The following is a 27005-nucleotide window of genomic DNA, read 5'->3' on the forward strand; positions in this document are numbered from 1 at the left end:
GTTAACGCCATTCATCCAACCCTGGCGGCCATTAACAGGCTCATCAAGATGAAGCAGAACGTTTTCACCTCATCGCCCTATTCCGTGTCTAATTGGGAACAGGACAGATGAAAGAAGTCGCTGCCAAGTCTTTCTATGTAAACTTACATTTACTACTTGCTATACAGTATTAACTCATTAATAACCTGATAAGAGAGGTTTAAACAAATAGTTCAGCAGCCTCATTAGAACAGAAGATTTTAGTTCCACGTTGGAGACTTCAGTGCCTTTAGGGCAGTCATCATAAGCACATCTCAGTAACTGCATACTGTACAAATAATTTCAGTCTTATGCTCTATACCGCCATGTGGGCAAACTTAATGTACAGTGCTGCTCTAACTCAAGATTGGGCCAAATAGTGTTATTTAATAGTGGTAAAAATTAAAAACATACTTTAACATTGTTCCACATTCCCTAAGACCATAAAATATACACAAATTAAGCTAGGAAGTTTTTTTTAAACTAGGATGTTGCTTAACATACATTCAACTTGGCACAGTGCGGACTAAGTTTAAGACGTGAAAGACAGGATTGTGTAATGGAAAGAGATACATTTTAAAGTTACAAGTCAATTTTCCAAGAGGGACAAATTTTCTCCATAATTTCATTGGGAATCAGCCGAATCTGTAGAATGAGGAGAGCTGTACAGACCAGTATAAATTTATACAATTTTCCCAAAAAACAATCCTACAATTCCCCGTTAAGAGACAGATATAGAGATCACTGTCACGGAATGACTCTCGCTGCACAATACCAATTTTCTCCATGCTGCATGTACCTTTCAGCATCTACAAAGAACCAGAGAAACTTATTCAGAAACATAACTTGTTAAGTTATGTAGTTTTATGAAAACAGGTAAGCTTTATACTATGCTGTTAGAACTATTCTCTGTCTTCAGCAGAAGCGAAATTATGCGGTATACAATTAAGGTAAAACGTATGACAGGGTTTTAACTAATGCCTTACTTAGATCTAGAACATTATTAGTTGATAAGTTTATCCCCATATTTTTAGATCTTACTCTAATCTGAACCCCTAGTAATTCATCCAATTTGGTCCCTGTTTCCCTCAAAATCCCAAGAGACTCCCGTTCTTCTGGGTTGTCCTTTTTAAAAAAAAAAAAAAGGAAACAAGTTCTTTAGCTTGTTTATACAAAGTTCAATATTCCATTATAAAAGTTGAATATGAAGAGATCGTCATTTTACAATTAGTTTGCTCTGGTAGATTTCATTAGAAACTCTGTTCTTATCCTAAATGGGCTTTGTACCTGGTTCAAAATTCAGTAGGACTGGCAGGACGTGGGCAGACTCCCTCCCCCCAACTGATCTATGGCTAGCACACTGAAATAGTGAACCAGAGGCACAAACTAAGAGCACGCTGGGCAACTTCTGAACCAGTCAAGACTTTACCCAGACCCCGTGTGCAACTGAAGATGCTCTTAACTACAACAAAACCCACTTGCCTACTGGGAATTTTACTTTGTAGTACTACTATTTCATATTCTGTGTTTGCCTAGAAAATAATTTCTTTCCTTTAGAATTTTCCAATGGAATAAATAAGCATCTCGTTGAAAGCCAACCTTTATGATGTAGATGTTACACTTTATCCTGCCGTCCTCCACCTCCACGCAGGGCAACTGGCTGGCTGTTCTGTGTAAAAGCACCTCCCCCGCGAATTGCACTTGGATGAGTAGGAGAAGCTGCTGGATGCTGGCCAGGGCGGATAGGCTTAGCTGCATGGAAGAAGCGCAAGGGTTAAAGACAGAGCAAACCACAGGACATATGAGGTCTGCAATATAATTTATTTTCCCATGTAATGTGTGGAATTTTCTGAAGTGTGGTGATGAAGGGGGTCATTTGACTTCTGTAAGTCTATGATGTCTGGAGGTCTTCTGGCAATGATCCCGCTCAGAACCCCCCCCCCAAAAAAAAACTTTTAAGTGCCTAAAAGAAGGTAAAGGTCCCCTGGGCAAGCACCGGGTCATTCCTGACCCATGGGGTGACGTCGGTCACATCCCGACGTTTACTAGGCAGACTTTGTTTACGGGGTGGTTTGCCAGTGGCTTCCCCAGTCATCTTCCCTTTACCCCCAGCAAGCTGGGTACTCATTAAGTGCCTAATCAATACCTAATCAATAACTGTTTCGGTTACTAGTTTTGTATTATGCCAACTTCCTACATGCCAACATTCAAATTAAAGTTGTTTTTAGAAGCTTACACTTCTAAAAGATTTAAATCCCCAAGTGTGCAGACTGGGCAACTGCTGCACTAATAATAAACAGAATACTGATGATTGTGGCACAATAAACTGCATCTGCTCTTTCAAAAAAAAAAGTAACAAACTTGAGATAATATGAACATGCACAAATGCATCTCTCTGGATATCTCTTCCACCACTAAAACAACATACGGCATCATGCACGCCCCTCCGGCAGTGACTGCTCTTCCATTTCTTCCACTTACCAATCTGTGCAGAATGAGCCTTTCTGATCATATTCTTCGATCTGACGGCTTCCTTAATACGATCAACTTCTTGCTGATATCGCTTGCGATCACGAGATGCATTTTCTTTGGCTTCCTTCAGTGCAGACTCCAAAGCTTTAACTCTCTCAGCTGTAGCTCTAAGCCGTTTCTCCAGTTTTGGAAGCTCACAACGAAGATCCGCATTATCACGCACCAGCTGAAGGACAAAAACACCCCATATATTTGGCTTTGCTGTCAAAGGAACCTCATTCATTCAACATTACTAAAAGGCAGAGGTCAGAACACAGAGAAATGTAAAGTATGAACCACCAATGGAACTTTATATGCAGTAATGATAAAAAACACATATACCGTATATACTCGGGTATAAGCCGACCCAAGTATAAGCCGAGGTGCCTAATTTCACCCCCAAAATGGGGAAAAATTAGGCACCCGCGTATAGGCTGAGGGGGAAATGCAGCCCCTCCCCCCCTGCAGGCTTACCTTAAGGCGGGCGGGCAGCGGTGGCCCCTTCCCTGCGGGCCAGGAGCGGCGCACGGGGCCTCCTGTGCGCGGGGGGGGGGGGCTGCCGCCGGCTGCCTGCGCGCCTTCCCTGCGGGCCAGGAGTGGCCTGCGGGGCCTCCTGCGCGCAGGGAGGGGGCCGCCGCCAGGGAAGGCGTGTGGGCAGGCGGCAGCAGCGGCCCTCTTTCTGCGCACAGGAGGCAGTGCGGGCCGCTCCTGGCCCGCAGAGAAGGCGCGCGGGCAGGCTGGCAGCGGCAACCCCCTCCCTGCGCCCAGGAGGCTGCGCGGGCCGCTCCTGGCCAGCAGAGAAGGCACGCGGGCAGGCGGCGGTGGCGGCCCCCTCCCTGTGCCCAGGAGGCAGCGCGCGCCGCTCCTGGCCTGCAGAGAAGGCGCGCGGGCAGGCAGTGGCCCCCTCCCTGCGCTCAGGAGGCCGCACAAGCCGCTCCTGGCCGCAGAGAAGGCGCGCGGGCAGGCTGGCGGTGGTAAGTTCCCCCCCTCCCCCCCACCTTATAGACCTGCATATAAGCCGAGTTGGGCTTTTTCAGCACTTTTTTGGGGCTGAAAAACTCGGCTTATACACGAGTATATACAGTAAAAGTTCATATTGAGTACATTTGGCTCTAATCTTAGCCGCAACTAATGTAATATAAAGCAGTCATCAGTGTAACCTTTGATTTTGCCATTCAGTAGAAATTGTTTCAAATAAAATATGATTTACACCAGATAACAAGAAAGGTAAAAGCTCACTATACTTTCATACTTGAAATAAGGTAAAGGTCACCTGTGCAAGCACCGGGTCATTCCTGACCCATGGGGTGACGTCACATCCCGATGTTTACCAGGCAGACTTTGTTTAAGGGGTGGTTTGCCAGTGCTTTCCCTAGTCATCTTCCCTTTACCCCCAGCAAGCTAGGTACTCATTTCACCGACCTCGGAAGGATGGAAGGCTGAGTCTACCTTGAGCCGGCTACCTGAAACCGACTTCCGTTGAAACTTGAAATAAGAGAGATCTAAATTTTCCACTAAAACGACAAAACTGATCAAAAGAGGTCTTCTAAAAACTCTAGTGATCTTCGGCTGAAATGTAATAGAAGGCTGTTCTTCTTTCAAATGAGAGGTGAACCATCTAGACCCGTGTTGGCGAACCTATGGCATGCGTGCCAAGTCCGGCACGCCAAGCCCTCTCTGTGGGCACGCGCAGGAGCGGCGGGGGCTTTGAAGGGAGCACGGAGCCGGTCAAAGCCCCCCCTTCCCCGGACTCCCCGGCGCCCGGCTTTGAAGGGGAGCCGTTCAAAGCCCCCCCTTCCCTGGACTCCCCGCGGGGGCCCCCCTTGCAGAGCTGGGAGGAAACCTCAGTATTCAGGTTAAATTGCCGTGTTGGCACTTTGCGATAAATAAGTGGGTTTTGGGTTGCAGTTTGGGCACTCAGTCTCTAAAAGGTTCGCCATCACTGATCTAGACCTTCCATATGAGTGAACTGAAATGCAGCAATATCTGCTCAGGATTCAGTATCCTCCATTGTTGTTTTAAAGAATGACTGGCTGCAATGGAACCCCGGGAAATATCAAACAAGCCAAGGCCATTCAAGGTGTCAAAGTTGACAAAGAGTTTTCGAACTTCCCTCACTAACCCATATAATCTGTAAGGTAGCTTAGCTGGAAAGTGACAATTTCTTGTGGCGTCGCACAAGTCAAAGGCCTCTAGGATCTACAAGAGCAACCAGCTTTTATAAATCCACGGCCAAAAAAACAAACGCTATAGCGATGCAAGAAAATATTATAGGTTACCTGTTTGTGGACTTTTGTGAGCTGCTCAAGATTATTTTCAAGAAAAGAGATCTTTTGCTTTTGTGCAGCGCTGCCCCCGGTGTCATCTGAGTCAATCTCGGCACTCTGTAGGAAGGAAGAAGAGCAACCGATGAGTTCAGTTTCCAAAGCAACCAGCATCAAAAGTGGCTACAGACTTTGAAATAAAACCAATTACTTTTCACGTTACCTTCTTAACTCTGGTGGCCAAATCTTGAACAAACAGCTTCCTCAGATTGTGCAGGGTCTGAAGTTCTTTGGCCTAATAATACAAGTCAAATTTTAGTAACGTTCTAAACGGAGGAACTCAGCCATTTGAAAAACCATTCTGCATAAATTACTTACCACCGTCTCTTCCAAACCTTTCAAGTCTTGCCTTGCTTGTTCTCTCCTATCTTGCATAACCCTAAAGTTACAAAAATTCACACTTACAACTCTGGAGGAAACAGAGGCTACCAGTCTGAGGCTCAAAGCGGTTTACAATAATGCTACACACGAAGAAAATGAACCGTCAAACCCCAGACAACTCAAAGAACTGGCTTTATATCTCATATCAGAACAATTAGACTAAGCTTTTATTGAAGAAAAGCAGTCTTTGCCCACATGTTGAAAGTCAACAGGTTAGGCTTAAGTGAGCTGAATGGGATGGGCTTATACCATGGGGCACGGGGGAGAATATAAACCCATGGTAAGTTTTATACGAGACATTTAGAAGGTTCAGACAGATGTGAAGAACACACCGTGACTATATGTTCTCATGTTCTTGAAAAGAACTGATCACATCACAAACCATTTTATTTGAGAAGCCAATAGTTCCGGCAGCAGAGGGAGGAAAGGTTACTTGAACATCACCCATCACCATGAAAAAGCAGGGGGGGGGAGCTGTCTTATTTGTGGACAACATGTGTTCACAGCCATGCTGGTCCAAAGTCCAAACCCAAACCACAATCCAGGTAACGCCTTTTAATAGGACCAGCTACAATTACATCACACAGGGTGCAGGCTTTCAAGCTGTCCAATGATAGAAAACTACTTGTTGAACTTTTAACTACTGAGCAAATCACAGGAAAGCATGCACAGACCAAAGAGTATAAGATTGTTTTAGGGTGATTCTCAGAGCTGAGAAAATGTTAATGCACGAAAGGGAATCAAACGTTCTTAACCACTTCTATATAAATTCAATATTACAGGGAACAAATGTCTGACATGGTCCCTTTCCTCTACCTCAGTTTTATAAATTAAGAGCTGTTTGGAGACAGTTCTGGCATTACACAGAACAGGGCAGACTACTCATCATGCTATTAAGGGATTAAAGGATGTTACCTGTACACTACTGATCAAACAGTTTGGCACAGATCTTTCAAACGGCACACCACACCACATTTTCAAAGGCACACCACACCAGGGTTTGTGATGTAATGGAATGCATTTTAAACAAATCCCTGGAGTTGGTCTCAACAGTTGGCTTCAAGTCTATTACACACATCCACATACCAGATTTCTCCAAACCTCAAAGTGTGCCAGCAGTTTTAATGAGAGATACTTGACAGTACAGGGTAAGGTATTCTAATTTTAACACAGTATTTACCCAAAAGGAACTCTTTATCATTTGGGCTTTTAAGAACAGCTTCTATTACAATTGCACATAGATGCTTACCTCAATGTCATTGAGTTTATTTATTTAATTTCCGCCTCACCCTTCCTGGCCAAAGCTGGGCTCAGGGTAGCTAACAATAAACACAATTAGTTCCCTAATCAGCAATTTCTAGAAATGCAATAACCACCCCCCTCCCCAATATGCATTATCTAGGGATGCTCAGGTATGGAAAGTACTTAATATTTTAGTGGTCATTATTTCTACACCGCTACAGATGTACACGGCACACCATACCACATTACTACAGATTACTTTCATTGCAACTTCTACACACTATCTTCATTGTAACTTCTACTTACGTAAGTTCATGCAGCTTCCTGCTTTTCTCTTGATCTGTAGCTTTCAGCTTATCATGCTCAATTCTGAGTCTTTCCTGCTCAAGCATCATCTTCTGATTTTGACTGAATAGAAAAACAACAACAAACATGCAATTAGGAAGAGAGAAGAGTTCTACAAAGATCAACATGTCCTTAATCTTGTGACATATGGAACTCCATAAATACAAAAATACGTACATTAGCCTAGCTCCATTTGTGCTAGAAACTATAACTGCAATCCACAAAAGATGCAGAATCAGACAGCTTGCAGTTATATCTCCCAGTAGATGTGATTGCAAAGCTTTAATCAACTTTTAGAACTGACAGCCAACTAGGAAGACTCAAATAAAATGTACTTTGAAAAAAGCTGGTGATGCTTCAAATTCTCCCTTTTTATTTTAATATTATGGTGCTAACACTAGTTCCTGTATTTTTCACTAAACTTGCAAAATCAACATGAACAGGTGATGATATTCTCCTGCAAAGATAAGACATCGTCTTAACTATCTGGTACAAAGGACACAGCTAAAGTAAACAACGAAGAATGGTTCAAAAACAGAACTAGACCCCTAGCTCTAGCTTTGGATCTCCTGCACTGAGGGGGACAGGATGGGACACTAAACAGCCTGCAGTGCCTCTTTCAACTCTAGAACTCAATGTAGCAATGCAGCAATGTAGCAATGCAGTGCCTCTTTCAACCACAAACATAAAACAGCTTGCAATGCTTACTCTTGCAGTTCAGTGATTAGTTTCTCCTTTGCCTCAACTTCATCTCTCAGGCTGCTGATCTGCTTTTGATGAGTCTCACGGTGGCTCTGAATCTGCTGCTCAACAGCTTGCTAAAGAATCAAATACTCTGATTACTTTTACAGCACTGAAATCAGAAGTTGAAGAAATTCGTTCTGAACAATCTATTAAAAACACAGAGTTTACATGCCTTGACTTCATTTGCAGTTTGAACTTTGTTCAAGTGCTCCTTCTCCATTTCATGGACTTTTTCTAGAGAGAAAAAGAAACACAGACTTTTGAATACACAGCTTCACAGTCATGGCATGCCACTCCTGAAACAGTGTACTTTACACAAAGAGTATCAGCAGCGGTCCTGTTGGAACAGGCCAATCTGATCCTGTATCCTGTTTCCAAAAGTGGCCAGCCAGATGCCTCTGGACATTCACATGACCGCATAAGCACTTTTCACAAGTGTCGAAAAGCACTTCACAGTGTGGGTATAAGGATCACTAAGAATGTGTGAAGTATGCCATTATCAGTCCCATGTTACGGTTAAGAAGCTGAGAGTGGCCTGCCCAAGGACAACAACTTCACAATCAGCTGACCCGGGAACCTGGGGCTTCTTCAAGCTTACAACTCGTGCTCTTCCAACACTACAAACAAAGTATATGCATAAGGAAATCATACTTTGTGCTCGAAGCTCGACGAGCTCATCATTAAGGGAATCCACAGACTCTTCAAGCTGCCTTTTCTTCTGTTCCACATTCTGAAGATACTCTGTAAGCGACTTGATCTTGGCTTCATGCTTTTGGATTGAAAATAAGATGAGTATTAGATTCAAGAATACAACACGTCGATAGTTGAAACAACAAGACTGAGATGTTAGTCAGGAAAAGTATACACGAAAGTAGGTTGTTCTACTGTAATTATCAGAGGTTCCCAGTCTTTTTATGCCACAACAGGTGGAGCCAAACGCAATAGCTCCCTCTTTGCTTTGTGAAAGAATTGCACGGCAACCAAGCAGAATATATGAAACTGGCTTATTAGGAATCCAGACATTGATCTGTCAAGGTTAGCATTCTCTGCTTTGGTTGAAAGCACGGTCTAGCCCCTGGGAGGAAGGCAAGCCTTGAGAAGGAGGGGATGGGGTTCTACTCCTGGAAACTTATCTCCACTCAAGCAGCAGTCCAAATCCCTGGACTCTAAGGCTAGAACAAAGCTCCTTCTCTGATCTGAAAAAGAGGCTCATAGCAACAGTCAGTCAGGTTTGAAGGGGAATGGAAGCACACACAGGCTAAGGAATGCCAGGGTGCTTATCAGTCCTCCTGATCCTGCAGTGGCTACAATTGCTTTTGCAGCCATGGGCACCCCTTTCAGCCAATAACAAGCCCTGTCTTACAATGGCCCCATCCACTTTCTGAAAAGCTTGGTGGGCACCAGGGGATGAATTGGGTTGGTGAGCCCTGGCTTCTACTTGCTGCTCAAAGTTATCAGAGGTGGAGCTTTCTGCCAGCAGTGGGAGTAGTCAGCATCCGATACAACTGCTACCTTTGTACAATGTTCATGACAGCTTTGTATGGCAGCAAGCTTGCAATGTTTTTAGGAAAAAGAAGAGTTGTTTTTTTTATATACCCTGATGTTCTCTACCTTTACGGAGTCTCAAACCGGCTTACAATCACCTTCCCTTCCTCTCCCCACAAGGTATCTTGTGAGGTAGGTGGGACTGACAGAGTTCTAGGAAAGCTGTGACTAGCCCAAGGTCACCCAGCAGGCTTCATGTGGAGGAGTGGGAAAACCAACCCGGTTCACCAGATTAGCCTGTGCCGCTCATGTGGAGGAGTGGAGAATCAAACCTGAGCCCACAGCTCTTAACCACTACACTATGATGGCCCATGAGTTCAGACATATAAATATTAGAATAAAAAGAACAATTCATACTAATAACTAAAACCTGTTTACTGTAATAGCACCCTACACAAAAACTCAGCTGGCAAAGCTGCTAAAGTGTTGTCAAAAATCAGCCACACTCCATACAAAAGCTACAGTGTATGGGTGTTAGGAAGGGGGTGTGGCTCAGTGGTAGAGCATCTGCTTGACATGCAGGAGGTCCCAGGTTCAATCCCCGGCATCTCCAGTTAAAGGGACTAGGCAAGTAGGTGAGACCCTGGAGAGCCGCTGCCAGTCTGAGTAGACCAGACAATACTGACTTAGATGGACCTTGATGGTCTGAATCAGTATAAGGCAGCTTCATGTGTTCATGTGTATAAAATACTAGGCTCGTTAAGAAAATAATAACACACTTATTTTCAAAGAAATTTGAATGCTTATTAGCTTAAAATGCTGTTTACCTGCAAACATTTTGCTAACCTAGGACTCAAGAAGCAGAAGCAACAAACTAGCAGAACCGAGTCAACACATTTACCTGTGAGATACGAAGCTGACAGGCTGCTAGCTCTTTCTCGTTTTCTTCCATTTTCTTATTGCTTTCTGTTTGAGTACTTTCTAACTGCTTGCATCGCTTTACCATGGTTTTCACTTCAGACTTCATTTTACTGATGTAGAGTCTTGCAACTGTGAATTCTTCATCTATCATGCCAGTTCCTTCTGGTTGCTGACAATTTAAAAAAAATATTGAAAATAATCATGCAACATACACACGGGTAATCACAGCCACAGTTCAAGACAGTTTTCAAAGCATTTCCTTCCTATCTGTAGCTATGTAAACTGAAAAAAAGTTTAATTATGAACTCTGAACTTTAACGTTTTCTGTATCACAACTATGTGTAATACAAAGACTATTTTGTTTATGAGACACTGCCACACATTTTAAACCACTGCATTGTTTAGGTACCCTACCGTTGCAACACGGTTCGTTAACATTCCCTTAATATTCTACAGGTTTCCAATCCTGCAAAAGTAACTTTACTCACATTTACAAAATGTACTCCCTATTGATTACTCAGGTATAGCAGAAATCTGAAGAGGAACCAACAACAATAGTAACTGATTGTGGTCTCTATCCAACCATGTGTGCACACAAAAGTTATGTCTAGTTTTCCTGCATTCCAACAACCTCATCCTCAGCAAGATCATTCTTGGAGTTGTGGGACCTGCACAGAGGAAGTCACGTGAACCTGGGCACTGCAGTAAGGGGGGGGGGGAGTTAGAATTGCCCCCTTTCCTTTCTCTTTCTTTTGACAGCAGAGAGACTTGCATAAGACACAGAAAGAATGATTTCACCCCGTTTTTATTCTTCCCTGCAGGGGTCCATGCAACTATCCCTCTGTGCAAGTCCCACTATCCCAGGAATGAGCTTTCCAGGGATTGGATAGAACTGCCAGAATAAAGAGGAAGAAGAAGAAGAAGAGTTGGTTTTTATATGTCGACTTTCTCTACCTTTTAAAGGAGAATCAAACCTGCCTACAATTTCCCTTTCGTCCTCTCCCCAGAACAGGCCCCTTGTGAGGTTGGTGGGCTGAGAGAGTGCGAACTGTGGCTTGCCCAAAGTTACCCAGCTGGCTTCGTGTGTAGGAGTGGGGAAACCAACCCGGTTCACCAGATTAGCACCTGCCACTCATGTGGAGGAGTGGGGAATCAAAGCAGGAAGATCAGTGTTGTAAACACAGCAGTGGCCACAAGCATGTATATAGGCCACAAGCCTTTGAAGGAAAGATCCATCAATGGCTGCCAGCCATGGTGAGTAAAGAGAACCTCCACATCCAGAGTCAGTAAACCTTTGAACATCTGCGTAGGAGACAACACAGGGGAAGGCCCTGGCCTCTATGCTCTGCTTGGCCCTCCAGGGCAAGTGGTTGGCCATCGTGCTGGACTAGACAGACTATTGCTCTGATCCAGCAGCTTCTATTTATATTCTATGCATGCAAGGTTGGATACAGCCCACTACAAACATGTTTACTATCATTACAGGCAATAAAATGATAAGTTTTATCTTGTAGTATTCGTTAGTAAAATACAGACAGATGTAGAGATACAGTCACACAACTAACAGGTGCTTCTAATGTCTAGGAATCATCTGTTCAAAATGGTGTCAGGAGCTTTTACATTCCAATAAGAGGACATACGTGAATTTGCTCCTAATGTTCGGTTGCATGCCTGAGTTTCCACTTACCTTCACGTCATTATTCCCCACAGCAATTCCTATTTCTGCAAGATCTTTCAGTAAGGATGCCATCATTTCTGTAGCCCGCTTTTTCTGGTGATTGGTCATTTCCTTAAGTTTCTGAAGTTCTGTATCTATACTGGCTAATGTAACCTGAAACGAGATGATGAAAACAATCAGATAAAGAATGCACAGCATAGCAGATGCTATCTGTATGCACAAAAAGATTGGAGAGCCTCCTAAACGGAGTCTGAAGTGGGATGGTATAGGCAAAGCTTCTGAAGTGAAAGGATATACTTAAGCATCAATTTTATATATGGGAACTCTAGTACTTATGGATTAACGGTACCACTCAATTCCAGAAGGTAGCCTGTCTTCTTTGCTCTCAAAAATGGAATTGAGCAGAAGATTATTTTTGCAGAAATAAGAGACTGATGCCACCAGAAGCTATGCTCAGGAGCACAGAGACAAAGGAGCAAACAGTCATACTGATTTTATAACCTTAACATCCAACACTAACGTACAAGGCAGCAAAAGATAATGTTTAAAGTTTTCATGGTGTCTATGAAGATCTCTTAATTGAGAAGACATCACAACTACTGACATATATTAAAAATGGCAGTTTGAGTTCTTCAGATTAAAAGCCTGGAATAAAGTGGCAATAAATTAGCTGGAACCCCCAAGAGGTTCTGCCGCTGGCATTTACAAGTAGTTAAAAAAAAAAACCTTAACAGAAGCTGCAATAAAAAATCTTTATGCAGCTACTTTTTAATCAAACAAATGGCTCATGAATGCACATAATTTCAGATGTCCATGGACTGCACAAGCACACACAAAACTTAGTTTTAAAAAGGAGACCCAGAAAAGATGTTGTTTGGTTCCTCATTCCCAGCCACCAAAAAGTTAAGAGATGCTGAATTCCTTGCCCCAACCTCCCCTTTCCTACCGATTTCTGATTAAGTTCATCACTAAGCAGCTCATATTCCTTCGCCTTGTCCTCCACTTCCTGAGACTTCTGGTCGTAGTTGACAGCAAGTTCCTCAAGGGCCTGGAGCACCTCTTTCACCTCTTCTTTAGAAGCATCATTTTCAGCCTGGAGGCGATTCAGTTCAGCTTGCATGTTGTCTTGGTCCCGCCTAGTTGATGCTAGAAGCTACACACAGAGGTTATTATTTATTATCATCATCATCATCATCTTTAATCTTATATCCCACCCTTCTCTCGGCCGAAGCAGGTCTCAGGGCGGCTTACAATAATGAAGAACAACATATAAATCTAGCAACATGTAAATTATTAAGTTAAAACCAACAGATCTAAGTTTTAAAAATCCAGATGGCGCTCATCCAGTACACAGAGGTCAAGGGCCAGCCAGGGTCCCCTAGTCCAGAGCCTAAAAGGCAGCAGGGGAGCAGGAAGGGATTATGTCTATAGTCTGCTTAGCAGTTATTGGCTCAACTGTAAAATGATAAGATTTGCAAAATGAACAAATTCTAACATACTTCTAATTATCTATTTGATGACTAGCTAACATGGTCTATGTATATTTTGGTAGCTGCTCAGCTGCACACGATTTAACAGTTCACTGAAACATTTCAAAATGAAACCAACTTATAGTCTAAATTCTGAGAAATTCCTAGATTTCTGCAGTTGTACTCTCAAGGGTGACTCTGAAGACGTTACCCAGAAACCCTAAAAAAAACTCTTACAAAATATGACTTTACCTTTCTGAAATACTTTAAAAATAAAACCTGTGAAACACTGGTAGTACTACAAGTTACATCTCACTTCAGCGGTAGCATTATTTGCAAAACCACATATTGCTATTATTCATTTATAGCCACCACTGCATATGTTGTACAAGGGTCCCCATCGTGGTACACGTGGGTGCCATAGCCTCCGCCAAATGTATTTAGAAAGTGGGCAGGGCTAGGAGGGGACTGTAACCCAGCAAGGCTTCTGTTCACCCACTGGAGAACTCACTGGCTGTGCAGATCTTTAAAAACAGTGTTGTGGCAGAAGCTGCCACCACGGCTTAAGGGTCTTCACTGTGTGACTGACGGTAAGATGCGGCAGCCACATTGTGGCTGGCTATGCCTCCTGCAGCAGCAATTTTGTGACTGCGCCCACCATACTATGTCAGAATTCCAAAGGTGCCTGCTGGCTCAAAAAGGTTGGGGACCTCCACTCTAGTAAATTGCATAGGTGATTATAGGGTACTAGGCATTAAGAAAGCAACACCCCAAGAACTAAACTTACCTCTTCCTGGTCCAACATCTGTGTTTTCAGCTTTTCAACCAACTGGCTCTGCTGATTAATTTCTTCATCCTGTATATGTATACGAAATCTATTTATACTCTACAGTCCATTAAAAATGTCCAAGTTCAATAAAATGTGTTTGACCAGCTTCATAATTAAGCCAATGATCAAGATCCAACTGATTCTTTTTTTATTTATGTTGTTTATAGACCACCTTTCTCACAGGGACTCAAGGCGAATTACACATAGCGAGTCAGTATAATCAACAAAATGGGACATTCAGTAACCAATGCATTAGGATTTCAGAAGCCTGGAACCACAAGAACTAAGCACAGTAAGTATTAACACAACACATTAAGTGGTACAGAGATTACATAACAGGACAGTTCCCTAAATAGCAACCTCTCTTGCCACATGGCAACCCACTTTTGAGAAGATTATAACTTTTCAAAGTAGGGCGCAATACAGGAGGAAGTGGGCTACCAAAAAAAAAGGTCAGTAATGCTAATGCATGCACCCAAAACCTGGGCACACCTGAAGAAGCCAGATTCTGGCCAAATCTCAGCTGAAATTTTCCAACTAATGATCTTTGACATACAACAAAGTTATCTGGTACCAAAGAAAATCAGAACACAAGAAAGTTTGTCATGAGAATGTACTAAACTATTTTCCACTCATGAACTTTGCCACTGAATTTAAGTTTGTCACTTTAAAACTGTTGTCTTAACATGTGTTCTCATGATCTTTCAGGTGTTCAATCTTTAAACTGCCTAAGATCAGGTGACCCTTACAGTCTCATCTGAATAAGAATGAACACAGCCTCCAGTTCCTACTTGAAATGAACGCATATTCTTTTAAATTACAGTGAAATGCTTGGTTAGCTATCAGAACACACACTGGTGGACTGTATTAAATGTTTTCAATTCCAAGAAAAAGAATGTATGTTAAAACCTAACACATACCTTGTCATCTAGTTGTTTGTATAATTTAGCAATTTCTTCTTCACACTTTCTCCTTTCAGCATCAGTAAAACTGCCTACCACTCCAATAGTAGCAGTTGGAGTATCATTAGTAATAGTAACATCCTTATCCACAGCAAATGCTTCCAAGTTGGCTTTCTCCTTGTCAAACTGCTCATCAATAGGTACAGTCTCACCTTGAAATACAATTAGTCCCCAAACAAATGTTACCACTATTGCTGGAAACATATTTACAAGTTGATTCAACATTAGGTTGGCTTAGATAGGGCACCAGTTTCACAGACAAGTAAAATATTCACATTTTTAACGCTACTTTCACATGAAGCTGCCTTATTCTGAATCAGACCCTTGGTCCATCAAAGTCAGTATTATCTACTAAGACCAGCAGTGGCTCTCCAGGGCCTCAGGCAGAGGTCTTTCACATCACCGACCTGCCTAGTCCCTTTAACTGGAGATGCCGGGGGTTGAACCTGCAACCTTCTGCAAACCAAGCAGATGCTCTACCACTGAGCCACAGCCCCTCCCCACAAACCTATCTGGAGATTCCACAATGCAGCTATGGTATTAACATAGTTTATGAAGTAATGTTTTAATCATTTGGACAACACCTTTTCAGTTAAGAAATTATTTAGAAGGGCTGGATTAACACTCCAAATTCCTAGGCATAAACTTCATCTCAGACATCTCTACAGCTGGAAGCCTGGGCTTTTTCCAGCTTTACATCCAATATTAGTTTGCAATGTAACAAAGAGCCTACTCTGATCACTTGCAGCATAAGTAACAGCAGAGACAACAGCAAAGATTCAACTCACCATTGCGCCATCTATTGAGCTCATTTTCAAGCCACTGTATGGTGTTGCGCAATGTCTTATTTCTCTCCTTTTCTTTCTCATATTTTTTCTTCCATTGCTCTGCAGTCAGCTCTACATTGACACAAACTGTGTTCTTGATAGTCTTGGCTCTAGAAAAGCAGATTAAAAATTCATTAAGTTAACAAAAATACTGGGCAGCTCAAAAGCTATTCCAGTCTAACCTGTAAAAAGGATTTTAACTTCAATCTACAACACAATATTTCCTTCCTGACTTTAAAGGAGCCTCAAATAGTTTTTCAGTCTCCATACTGCTTCAAAGGATAAATGCATCCTTTGTTGCCTTACAAACTCACATCTAGATACTTCATGTTGTAAGTTACTTTAGCAGACGTAGGCCTGCCAACTGCCCTCCTGCCCGTCACCGCTGCTGACAGCCATGGCAGGAGAAAAGGGGTGGAGAACGGTGCCTGACCCCAATCATGTATTAGGAACCCCTCCAAAATCTCTGCGGTCCTAGAATGTCAACAGGAAGTGATGTCACTTTCTGGGGTCAGATTCAGGCCTGCTCCAAAAATCTACTAAGGGCTGCAAGTACAGGCCTGGCATCTCTAAGCAAAAGCACAGGCATAATGTAGTCACACCACAAGAAATGTTACGTTTTAATGAGAGCTGCAGATGAGGTTATAAAGCAAGAACTTCAGTTCTGCAAATTGGCAAAACTAAAGCCACTAACACCACCTTTGCAAGCCATAATCCTGAGGCTCTGACTTCTTTTAAATGCAAATTCACAAAAGTCTACTGGCAAACTCAGAGATAAACAATACAGATCAGGGGGTCCACTGGTATATTAAGAGTCTACCAGTTTCCAAAGCAGCACAATCTCTTTGGATTGTGCTCAATAAGCATATTCTTCTTTTAAAATCTCACCTTTGACCAAACAGCAGTGTAGATTTCGTTTCAGATTCATTGTAAGATGATGGAGAGCAACAAATAACAATTGTTGTTCTACAGTTGCCACCTAGTGAATCTTGAAGGATTCGGGTCATCTTGCTATCACGGTATGGAACATATGACTGTAAACAAAATAAGGTGACCTGCTAAGTTTACAACACTTTACCTAAGTATCATTTGGCTAAGCACTTTCTTTTGTCAAGTTATGCAAAGCGCAACATTATTGTATCTCCACTACCTGAGATAATGAACTTAAACAATGACATTTTCAAGCAGGAAGTTGTACATTAGTATATTGCATAAATGCTATTGTATATGTAGTTTTGAAGGCACAGCATCTCAAGGGAATTACAGACATCCAGCTCTAAATCTTTCTCCCTGCTGTAGACTCTCATTTTTGTTTTGTTTCTATTTGGAAATGCTGAATGTGGCTTAACACGATAAGAGATTTTCACCAAACGCATTCAAACCAGATATACTTACACTGTTTTCGGCTAAAGCAGAAATGACGTTGCCAAGCGCTGACAAAGACTTGTTGATGTTCTTAGCTTCATCCAGCACAGCCCCTTCTGCTCCTGTTTTACTAACCTAAAATAATAAAGGCTATCGTAAGCCAAGTTTATCATCAACTCTGGTCTGGATTTTTTAAAAAACACTGCATGGTTCTTTTTTCTCTGTGTACGATAAGATTTTCCCCACCTTGCTGCTACAGCTACAATCTCCAAGAAGTCATTCCTCAAGGCCGAAGGACTCTCTAGAATAGTCCAAGGAGCCTTAGAATCTTTGTTTGTACATAACCATATAGTATTAAAATCCAGCATTATTCAAACTGTAGAATCTTAAACACAGTTACACCCTTCTAAGCAAATTTAATTAAATCAACTTAGAAGGGTGTAGCTCTGCTCAGGATTGCAAGGTCATAAAAGAACAAGAAGTGACACATATATCAGCAGCTAAACTAGACACTTATGGACGTTAGCTATACAACCCAGCGAGTCATAATCCAAGAGGCCCACAGCTTCACAAAAGAGTAAGCGCGGTGATTTATATCAGAAGCTCTCTAGAGTGGAAGCTGATGACTGTACATACTTTTCCAGGTCTCAGAAACTACTGCAAACATATGCTATCGGAGGACATATTTGTCTAGATGTACTGCAAATCCTAAACTCGATAGGATTTACATATAACTAGACAATAAAAGGAGGCAATTACTGGTTCTTGTAGGTTATCCGGGCTGTGTGACCGTGGTCTTGGTATTATCTTTCCTGACGTTTCGCCAGCAGCTGTGGCAGGCATCTTCAGAGGAGTAACACTGAAGGACAGTCTCTTCAGTGTTACTCCTCTGAAGATGCCTGCCACAGCTGCTGGCGAAACGTCAGGAAAGATAATACCAAGACCACGGTCACACAGCCCGGATAACCTACAAGAACCAATGAACTCTGACCGTGAAAGCCTTCGACGATGCAATTACTGTCCACAATTGTACAGAAGCCCCACACACTGGTAACTGACTAGGATTCTTGACCATATAGGACAGACAGAAGACAACCACATATAATTCTGCATAAGTATCTTCTAGAAAGAGTTCAGACACAATGGTGCCTCCCAAATACTCCTGGATTATAGATTAAGCACATGTGGTTGTAAAAAGATGCTGCGCACAAGGTGAGGAGGTTGAATATTCATGGCTCACAATGCAGATCAACAGGCGACCACACCCACACTGGCACTGTAATGTCAACACCCATCTGGACACTGCAGGGTAATTACCCACTTTCTATTCATTGTTTCAAAACATGTATTACCTTTTCGCTACCTGCCAAGTCTACAAGGTAAAGCTTTCCACTTAATTTCTGTTCCGTTTGAGTATTTTCTTGTTTTACATTGATGAGAAAGATGCTATGACTTCGAGAACTGTGTTCGTTCATGTCTAGAATAGAAACATTTCACAGTTTTGTAAACATGCAACAAATCTCAATGGCCAATTCAATTTCACTGGCCAGTAACTGAAGTGGAAGAGATTACATGGGCAAACCAACGGCAACAGATTGCAAAGTTCCTTGGGACTGAAGGACAAAGAGAAGATGCAAGGGCCTGCCACGTACATGCAGATGTAGTTTTCCTTAGAACCACATTAAACTCTTTGTAGCAGCAAAGAGGAGGGCACTTTTTTAAAGAGGGAAACACACTACCCCAAGTTGTTAGTCAAAACCGATACAAATCTTCTCTCTAAGGGATCATCAATCATATGACTTATCTGTCTAGATACTGTAATAAAAATACATAATTGCAGGCAGAAGAAACTTCCTAGCAAGAAAGCTACTGACACTGCATAATGTAACTAGCTGCCAGCATCTGAGCCCTCCTTTTCTCCCTACATTCTTCTACTCTGTTTCCCATGAAACGTTTGAATTGCAAGGTGCAGGCACTCTCCTAAATGGGAAATGAGAAGCAACATCTCATTTCCCATTCAAAGAGTGCCGGCCTGTTGGGAAGACGGCCACAGGCCAAAAGGAGTGTAAGAGTTACACCCCACTTCTTTCCTCGCCAACAGGTACCTCCCTCAACAGGAGATGAGAGACCGCAGTTTTCAATTTCCTGGTGGAAGAGAGATACACCCCAACCTTGTGCCCTTCTTTTGGACAAGCCAGCTGGTTCCCCAAGTCCAGGGGAAGGGCACTAGCTGGCTCAACTCTAAGGAGCCGATGGCTGCTTCTGGCTCAGTTGGGCAAGTTCTCCGCCTACCGGAAAAATAAGTCTCTTGGGCGATATTGCATTTCCTGATGGAAGATGCACTCACTTCCAGGGAAAAGGTCCTGCCAGGTTCTTCAGCCTGGGAGGGGGAGGCACTCCCTGCTTCCCAGCCAAGATGTGAAAGCTGGGTTGTGTAAAAGTCACGGCCAGTGACTCCAACACTTTAAGAGGTTTGACTGAAGAGAATCCAGCCCAACCAGGCAGAAGAATTCGGCTATTACTGGATGACAAGTTTCCTAAAGAGGAAGAAAGCACCATTTAAGCACAATATTGAAAAACTAGTGCAATTTATTTATACTGAATATGCTTTGTATGTGCTCACCATGTTAGACAGCTGTTTGTCCAGAACACTAGCCCTTACTGCCAAATGAACCACTTACTTGTAACTGCTACATGTCTGTTAGATTTTCCTTCATCTATTGTATCCATAACTTCATCTGGACTACACACAAAACGTTCAGTGCAGCCCTGCGGAAAAGTACGTAACAGCTGTTACTTTCAAGAGCTCCAAGGAGAACCAAGTCACCTGGCTCCACTTCCTATACCTACCTTCACATAAGGTACCCTGTTTTTGTCCTCATGAACAGAAAGATTGGTCTTGGAGACTGAAAGAGAAAAAGTCGGAATTAAGAGTTGTCTTTTGCCGGACAGCTATTATCTGGCTAAAGAGAACATAGTCTTAAGGACTATCCTCCGATGTGAACCTGCCTGTTCTTTAAGGTTTGATTTAAGGCCCTGTTCCAGGTGCCCTGCCTTCAAAGAGTGGGTGGAAAGCAACTACAAACACAGCCTTTTTTCAGGTGGTGCCCTGTTTATGGAATACCCTCCCAAGTCACACTCCTATTGCACCAACTCTGTCGAAGACAGTTTCACTCTCATGGGCCTTTGGTGACTGATCTGTTGCTCTTGCTTTTATCATGGTATTAAATGACTTACTGGAATTTTATTACTGGGTCTAAAACCTTGGGAGATCACGCAGCAAAAAGGCGACAAATATTTCAAATTTTTAAATTACCTTTGCCCAGCAGAACCACTTACTCCAGCTTTCTGTTTCTAACAACAGCAATCCATGTCTCACTGGAAAGCTTACAAGGAAGTCATGAAGGTAATGTTTGTTTCTTAACAGATAGTTCTCTCAAGATACCTTTCCCCTAAAGTTTAATTTAACTATCATTGCTTAAATCTGTGGATACACCTAAATCATATGGATTTTGCCAATCCTGGTTTAAATCCAACTAACCCTGCAGCCATCACTGTACCTCTTCTTTACTTCACATGCTTTCCTATTCAATGTTTCGCCTTTACTCAAAAACATCCCCAAAAGTAATCCCCTACTCTGCCATAAGCCTTGTCACACGTCTTGCACATTTAACCTTATCCTAACTAATTTCGCCTTAGATCACTATCTTAACTTGACTATCTCTCTAGTTGTTCAATAACCACTGTATCAGCAACAAGCTTCCACGTATTGTTTCAAGCACATGCCTAACTTCCAACTTCAAGTGAGACAGATAAACAGAATACAAGGTGATCAAGCTCCATCATTCCCCATTTGTAACATGCACTTACCATCCAAAAGGTCCCTTATTTTATCCAGGTAAATTTCAAAATATGACACCTAAAAGAATAAGACACATTAGGAAACAATGAAGCCTGTACTTCCAATCCAGCTATACAAAGCAGCCTGTAAACCTATACAGTTCTAATAGGTTAAAGGTAATCCAAGTCAGACAAAGCTCTAAGAAAATAAGAACTTCAGCAACTTCACTTTAAGATCATACTGATGTCAATTTACAGATTCACATATTGCTAATGTTACTCCAAATATGTGCATTAAAAAGCCAACAATATTTCAAACGTTGTCTGCTGTAAAACAGACATGACTCTTCTCAGCAATATTCACACATATCTGGCAGATTAATGTACACGTCTTAGGATATAGCTACATTACGATCCAATTTTATCTATGATCAACTCCCTGATGCAGCTTAGCCAGCGTGGTGTGGTGGTTAAAAGTGGTGGTTGGGAGTGGTGGACTCTGATCTGGAGAACCAGGTTTGATTTAGGGCTCCTCCACATGAGTGGCGGGCGCTAATCTGGTGAACTGGATTTGTTTCCCCTCTCCTACACATGAAGCCAGCTGGGTGACCTTGGGCTAGTCACACTCTCTCAGCAGGTTTGATTCTTCCTTAAGTGGTAGAGAAAGTCGGAATACAAAAACCAAGTCCTCTTCTTAAAGTATTTGCGCATCCCCTCATAACAGGGTCATGGCACTGGAGGGCTTAGTTCCTCCCCACGAGCAGTTTCCCCGATCCAAAAGTGTTATTCCTAAACCCTCACACTGCCTTTAGCCTCGGCGTAGAAGAGCGTCCCCTCTCTGGATGCTTTTCAAGCCTAGAATACACATCCAGGGACCTGATCACAAATCCCAACGTTTTCTGCTACAAACTTTGGAATCACTTGTTTAGACAACAGCAACATTTTGAGAGCTACACTTTAGGTAAATGAAATACATGAAGCACCTATCAATTAATCACATTATATGTTGTATAGGATATAAAAATATTATGTTATACATTCTTAAAGAGCTTAGTAGGACATACAAGTGACACTGACATATCAGGCAGGATCTAATAAGTTAGGATGACCTTTTGCAGTGATTAAACAAATAGTTTGCAGAGCCATGCTGTCAAGTCACGAGACTTCTTAAATCAAACTATGTTTCTCCATTATGCTTAACACCAGCATTAATTTCTTGAACAGGTTATTAAACAGAAATAAACTTCTTTTCCATCAGGCATGTCCCATAACAAGAAAAAAGGACAAAAACACAAATAAGAGTGACAGAAGTAGAACAGACTAGCTTTCATCAAAATCATAAAAACAATTAATGATTAGGTTTGACAAGAACAGAATGGGAATTTGGTAATACCAAAGCATAAACCGCTGGCTCAGTTGTTATATTCCAATGCAGCTTAATATATAAAGAGCTAAGATTTTAAAGACCAGTTTTCATTGCACAATAACATTTGGAGGGGGGGAATGTGTTTGCAGCTTACATATGAAGCAGTCATTTAAATGAGTAATCAATGAAATCTCACAAAGGCAAAAGTGGACAGAATAAGGGTATTAGTAAGTCTGCCTATAAAAGAACATTTGATCTCCAGTTAAAACTCAACAGAGAAAAGGGCTCTTTTTAGAGAGTCATAACTGGGATGAACAAGGTAACCTTCCAGTCAATGTTAGTATTTTTCTTTTAACCATCAAGTCATAGCTGACTAATGGCGACCCTGTAGGATTTGCAAGGCAAGAGACATTTAGAGATGGTTTCCCATTGCCTGCCTCCATAGCATTTTCATGCATGATTGTATTGCTAATCACTACAGGAATGTCATACTGAACAGAAACATTGGACTCTCAATTTAAACTCTTACTTTATTAGCTCTGTTTCAACGTTAGTTTTCAAATTTAGCCAGCTCTGTTTCAAAGATAGGATCTGAGAAAATAAACAGCACTTCAGCATTAGAAGCAGACTCTGGTGTTAAGCTATTTGATATAAGAAAGGTGGAGATATATTTTTTCCTTTAAAAAGTTTTTAAAACTCTGCTCTAAAAAAAAATCTGCTGACATCCTAAGGAGCTTGTTTGGAGACACTTCTAACCCACTATATTTAAAACAAAACAAAGATTACCTTAATGTGAAATTCCAAATTTTCATCCATGGAATAAATATAATTAAATATATCTTGCACTATCCTTGGAATTATCCCCATTCCATCTGGATCATGTAGTTTCCCCTTGAGATAAAAATGAAATAATACAAACTTAAGTGCACTGTATTATTAACAGAATTCCACGAATATGACCACAGAGTACTTTTTCTGTGATGCCCACCCCCTCCCCCACAATAGCAGCTCCTGAAGATTAGGGTATCTTCTGAAATAAAGTATGATGCAAACCACTGCAGCAAGAACGAAAGAGACTGGCAGTCACCCTATCCCCCAGTGCGAGTAGAAGTGGTTTCTACCTCTCTTATGCAACACTGCACAGGGACCAATGTCAGTGCTGTCCACACCTTGGACCAACACTACATGGGCAACTTCAAATGTTGTAATAAAAGTGTACTTGATTGAAACGGTAAGATATCTACCCATGTAAAAACAAAGAAAATTCAGTGCAACGGTTACATCAATCAATCAAGTACTTTTAACGCAACAAAAAATATGTCTAAACGAACACAGAAGTTGGTTTCAGGTAGCCGGCTCAAGGTTGACTCAGCCTTCCATCCTTCCGAGGTTGGTAAAATGAGTACCCAGCTTGCTGGGGGTAAAGGGAAGATGACTGGGGGAGGCACTGGCAAACCACCCCGTAAACAAAGACTGCCTAGGAAACGTCGGGATGTGACGTCAACCCATGGGTCAGGAATGACCCGGTGCTTGCACAGGGGACCTTTACCTTTTAAACGAGCACATTAGATTTTTTCCTGCGGTTAAACAAAAATGGAGATCTTCATTGGAAGTATAAAAAAAAAATTTTAAACACAGAAATACCAGCCCTCCTCTCAAGAACAGAAAAGTCTGCAGTCACTATATCCTTTGTGATTTAACTACTCTGTGGAAGAGTATCTAATAAATTGTCTTGCACTGCTACAACAGAAGAAAGAGTTAGACTGAATTACGGCCTCTACCAAAGATTTTCATTTAAGGTTTCATTCCAGGTGCATTACCTCCATAGTATGTGTCTTCCCAGATGATGTTTGTCCATAAGCAAATATTGTACCATTATATCCCTCCAGTACATCTAGGATAAAAGAATTTACACACTGGTTAGATACTCTGTGACAGTACCTATTTCAAGATGGGGGTCTCACGCAAGGCTGTTTTTCAGAATGATTTCAACAAATATTAAGAACTTAGCATATGGCATGCAATGAACGTCTTATCTAGTACACAGAGGAGAACAGAACAAGTAGTCTTGGGCTACTCCGCATCAGCTTCAGTCAAGAGCAGTAACAGCAAAAGAACTTATTTTTGCACTGCACATGACAATTCCTAGCAACTGTAGAATCTAACTTGTCATTTAAAAGATTTATGCAACAACCTCTCTCCTGAGCATTTCTGGACTTAAAAGTGGAAAACAATATAAAAACACTAAAACAGATATAAAATACATCAAAATCACTCTAACAACACCTTATCCCCCAGGATGTTCCCCCTTTGACCAGGCTCAGGATGCTCCCAATGCTCTCCAGGGTAACTCTGTTTTGCAGCCTCGCCAGAAAGTAAAAAAGGGATGTGGACAGAATCGAATGGGTACAGAGGAGAGCGACGAGGATGATCAGGGGGCTGGAGACCAAGCCCTACAAGGAAAGGCTGAGGGAGTTGGGAATGTTTAGTCTGGAGAAGAGGAGACTGAGGGGGACATGACTGCTCTCTTGAATTATTTGAAGGGCTGTCAGAGGAGGGTAGGGAGCTGTTCCTGTTGGCAGCAGAGGATAGGACTCACAATAATGGGTTTAAATTTTGGGTGGAAAGGTACCTGCTGGATATCAGGGAAAGAAGTTTTACAGTAAGAGTTGTTCGACAGTGGAACCAGCTACCTAGGGAGGAGGTGACCCCCCCCCCGGGGAGTCTTTAAGCAGAGGCCGGACAAGCACTTGTCAGGGATGCTCTAGGCTGATCCTGCATTAAGCAGGGGGTTGGACTAGGTGGCCTGTATGGCCCCTTCCAACTCTATGATTCTAAGAATAAGCATCCCCCTAACCCCTTTGAGGAGGCTGCCCCACAAGCACAGGGCAGCTGCTTAAGAAGCCCAAGCTGGAATGTTGAAGAACATGCCTTAGGCAAATGGGATACTGACAATAGACCTTGACAGAAAACTGCTGCAAGAGAACATTCAGGAACAGGCAACCCTTCAAGTATGTGGACCCCAAATCATGATGGGCTTTAAAGGTGAGCACTGACCCACTGAATTGGACCCAGAAAGTAATGAGCAGCCAGTGAAGGGACCGCAAAATAGAAGCAACACAGTTCTACTAGCTAGCCTCCTGTAATAAACAGTCATCTGAATTTTGCACCAGCCCCAATTTCAGGATCGTCTTCAACAACTGCCCCACATACGTGTTACTGTAATCTGGGCTCAAGGATATTGAAGCATGCATAAGAATGACCAGATCTAGCATCTACAAATAGGGAGCCAGCTTCAAAAACAACTGTAGGTGGAAAAAGCATTTTTGACTGTCATGGACAACTATTTCTCCAACAGGAGACCAGGATGCAGCAGGACTCCAAAGCCCTTAGTGGAAAGCTGCATACTGCCAACACAAGGAAAAGCATTTGAAACAGTGGTCCTACCAGCCAGCATCCCCTCCATCTTACCTGGATTCAACTTCAGTTTGTTCTCTCTCAGCCACTTGACTACTATATTCAAACTAAAGTCACTTTTCAATGGGTTGTTTGCAGCAAACCACCTAGACCCATAAGGATGTCTCTCAAACAGCAGCTGGGTAACCCTTCAAGAGGGTGAGTGGCAACCAGGGATAGATCCTTTTGAAATGGTACTCTTATTTATGGAACACCTTCCTCCAGAGACATTCCTACCACACCAACACTGTGGAGGACAATTTTATTCTCCTAAAGCTTCGATGGATGGATTCATTGATCCTTCTGTTATCATCCAATCCAATTAAAAAAATCCAATTTAAATTTTAAAAATCTGGTTTATATAAAATAATTCTGAATTTTTAATGTTTTTTTAAAAAATCATTTATTTTTATGTACCCTGCATTAGGTTGAAGACAAAGACATAGTACCATACCACAAAACTTCATTCGTGACGCATGCCTTTTTATTACTACATATTACAAAGTCTCCTCTTACCTTTGACAATCTTTTTTGCACAATCATTATATACTTGCTCCTGTGACGTGTGAGACTGGAATACATGATCAAATACATAGGGCTTGGACTGAAAAGACATACAAAGATATCAAACTATAGACAAAAAATCATATCAGCTGAATCAAATCTTTACAGTATCCCAATTATTTTATTATTGGCTTGAGTGTAACTGCCGATCTAAAGATATATTCTTACCTACAGTTACAGTGAACACTAAAAAGGCTAATTTATATTCTTTCCATCTGTAGAACTTATGTTGTAATAAACTTCAGTTCAATGCATGACTGGTAAAGATATGTAAAATGCTAAAATGTAGTAATAATTTGTTTACTTAAAATATTTATAACCCACCTTATCTGTTCAAACTCAAGGTGGTTAACAAAGCAGCAAGAGCTGACAGGACACAAAAATCAACTATCAGTCAAAAACATTTTAAAATGCACAATTAAAAACACAGCCAAATCTGCCAAAGCAGTTTACTCTCCACCAAATGCCCTCTGGAATAAAACCATCTTACATGCCTTCTAGAAGGCAGTACACATACAATAAGTAAACAGTTGAAACACAAAGAAGTGCTAGCACACAAAACACAATTCATTGGGATAAAACAGAATTTCCTCTGATTTTTCTCCCTGAAGTGTTTTATTAGCCAAGTGTTACATAGACTTTGAAACTATACCATTATTAGTTTTGTGTGAAGGCAGC

General features: G+C 41.9%; 1 protein-coding gene and 1 non-coding gene across 2 annotated transcripts in view; one reads left to right on the forward strand and one right to left on the reverse strand.

Moving 5' to 3' along the window:
* Positions 1-220: 220 nt before the first annotated feature.
* The window catches only part of KIF5B (kinesin family member 5B), a 37785-nt gene continuing 11000 nt past the window's right edge, over positions 221-27005 (reverse strand). Inside the window, exons 2-26 of the mRNA XM_056857973.1 lie at positions 26280-26367; positions 24128-24201; positions 23094-23198; positions 20972-21020; positions 19952-20007; positions 19783-19870; positions 18454-18578; positions 17132-17236; positions 16625-16770; positions 15698-15846; positions 14868-15061; positions 13906-13974; positions 12596-12802; positions 11659-11802; positions 9952-10140; positions 8217-8334; positions 7734-7799; positions 7530-7635; positions 6783-6884; positions 5172-5232; positions 5017-5088; positions 4809-4913; positions 2500-2716; positions 1618-1770; positions 221-827 (exon numbers count right to left, since the gene is read on the reverse strand). Of these exons, the coding sequence (XP_056713951.1) occupies positions 1634-1770; positions 2500-2716; positions 4809-4913; positions 5017-5088; positions 5172-5232; positions 6783-6884; positions 7530-7635; positions 7734-7799; positions 8217-8334; positions 9952-10140; positions 11659-11802; positions 12596-12802; positions 13906-13974; positions 14868-15061; positions 15698-15846; positions 16625-16770; positions 17132-17236; positions 18454-18578; positions 19783-19870; positions 19952-20007; positions 20972-21020; positions 23094-23198; positions 24128-24201; positions 26280-26367 (2772 nt within the window). The 3' untranslated portion in view covers positions 221-827; positions 1618-1633. The remainder of the gene's footprint in view (positions 828-1617; positions 1771-2499; positions 2717-4808; positions 4914-5016; positions 5089-5171; positions 5233-6782; positions 6885-7529; positions 7636-7733; positions 7800-8216; positions 8335-9951; positions 10141-11658; positions 11803-12595; positions 12803-13905; positions 13975-14867; positions 15062-15697; positions 15847-16624; positions 16771-17131; positions 17237-18453; positions 18579-19782; positions 19871-19951; positions 20008-20971; positions 21021-23093; positions 23199-24127; positions 24202-26279; positions 26368-27005) is intronic.
* Positions 9592-9663, forward strand: TRNAV-GAC (transfer RNA valine (anticodon GAC)). Its single transcript has one exon. It is a non-coding gene; the product is annotated as a tRNA-Val (tRNA).

Source organism: Euleptes europaea, chromosome 11 (genome assembly GCF_029931775.1).
Source record: "Euleptes europaea isolate rEulEur1 chromosome 11, rEulEur1.hap1, whole genome shotgun sequence".
Lineage (NCBI taxonomy): Eukaryota > Metazoa > Chordata > Lepidosauria > Squamata > Sphaerodactylidae > Euleptes > Euleptes europaea.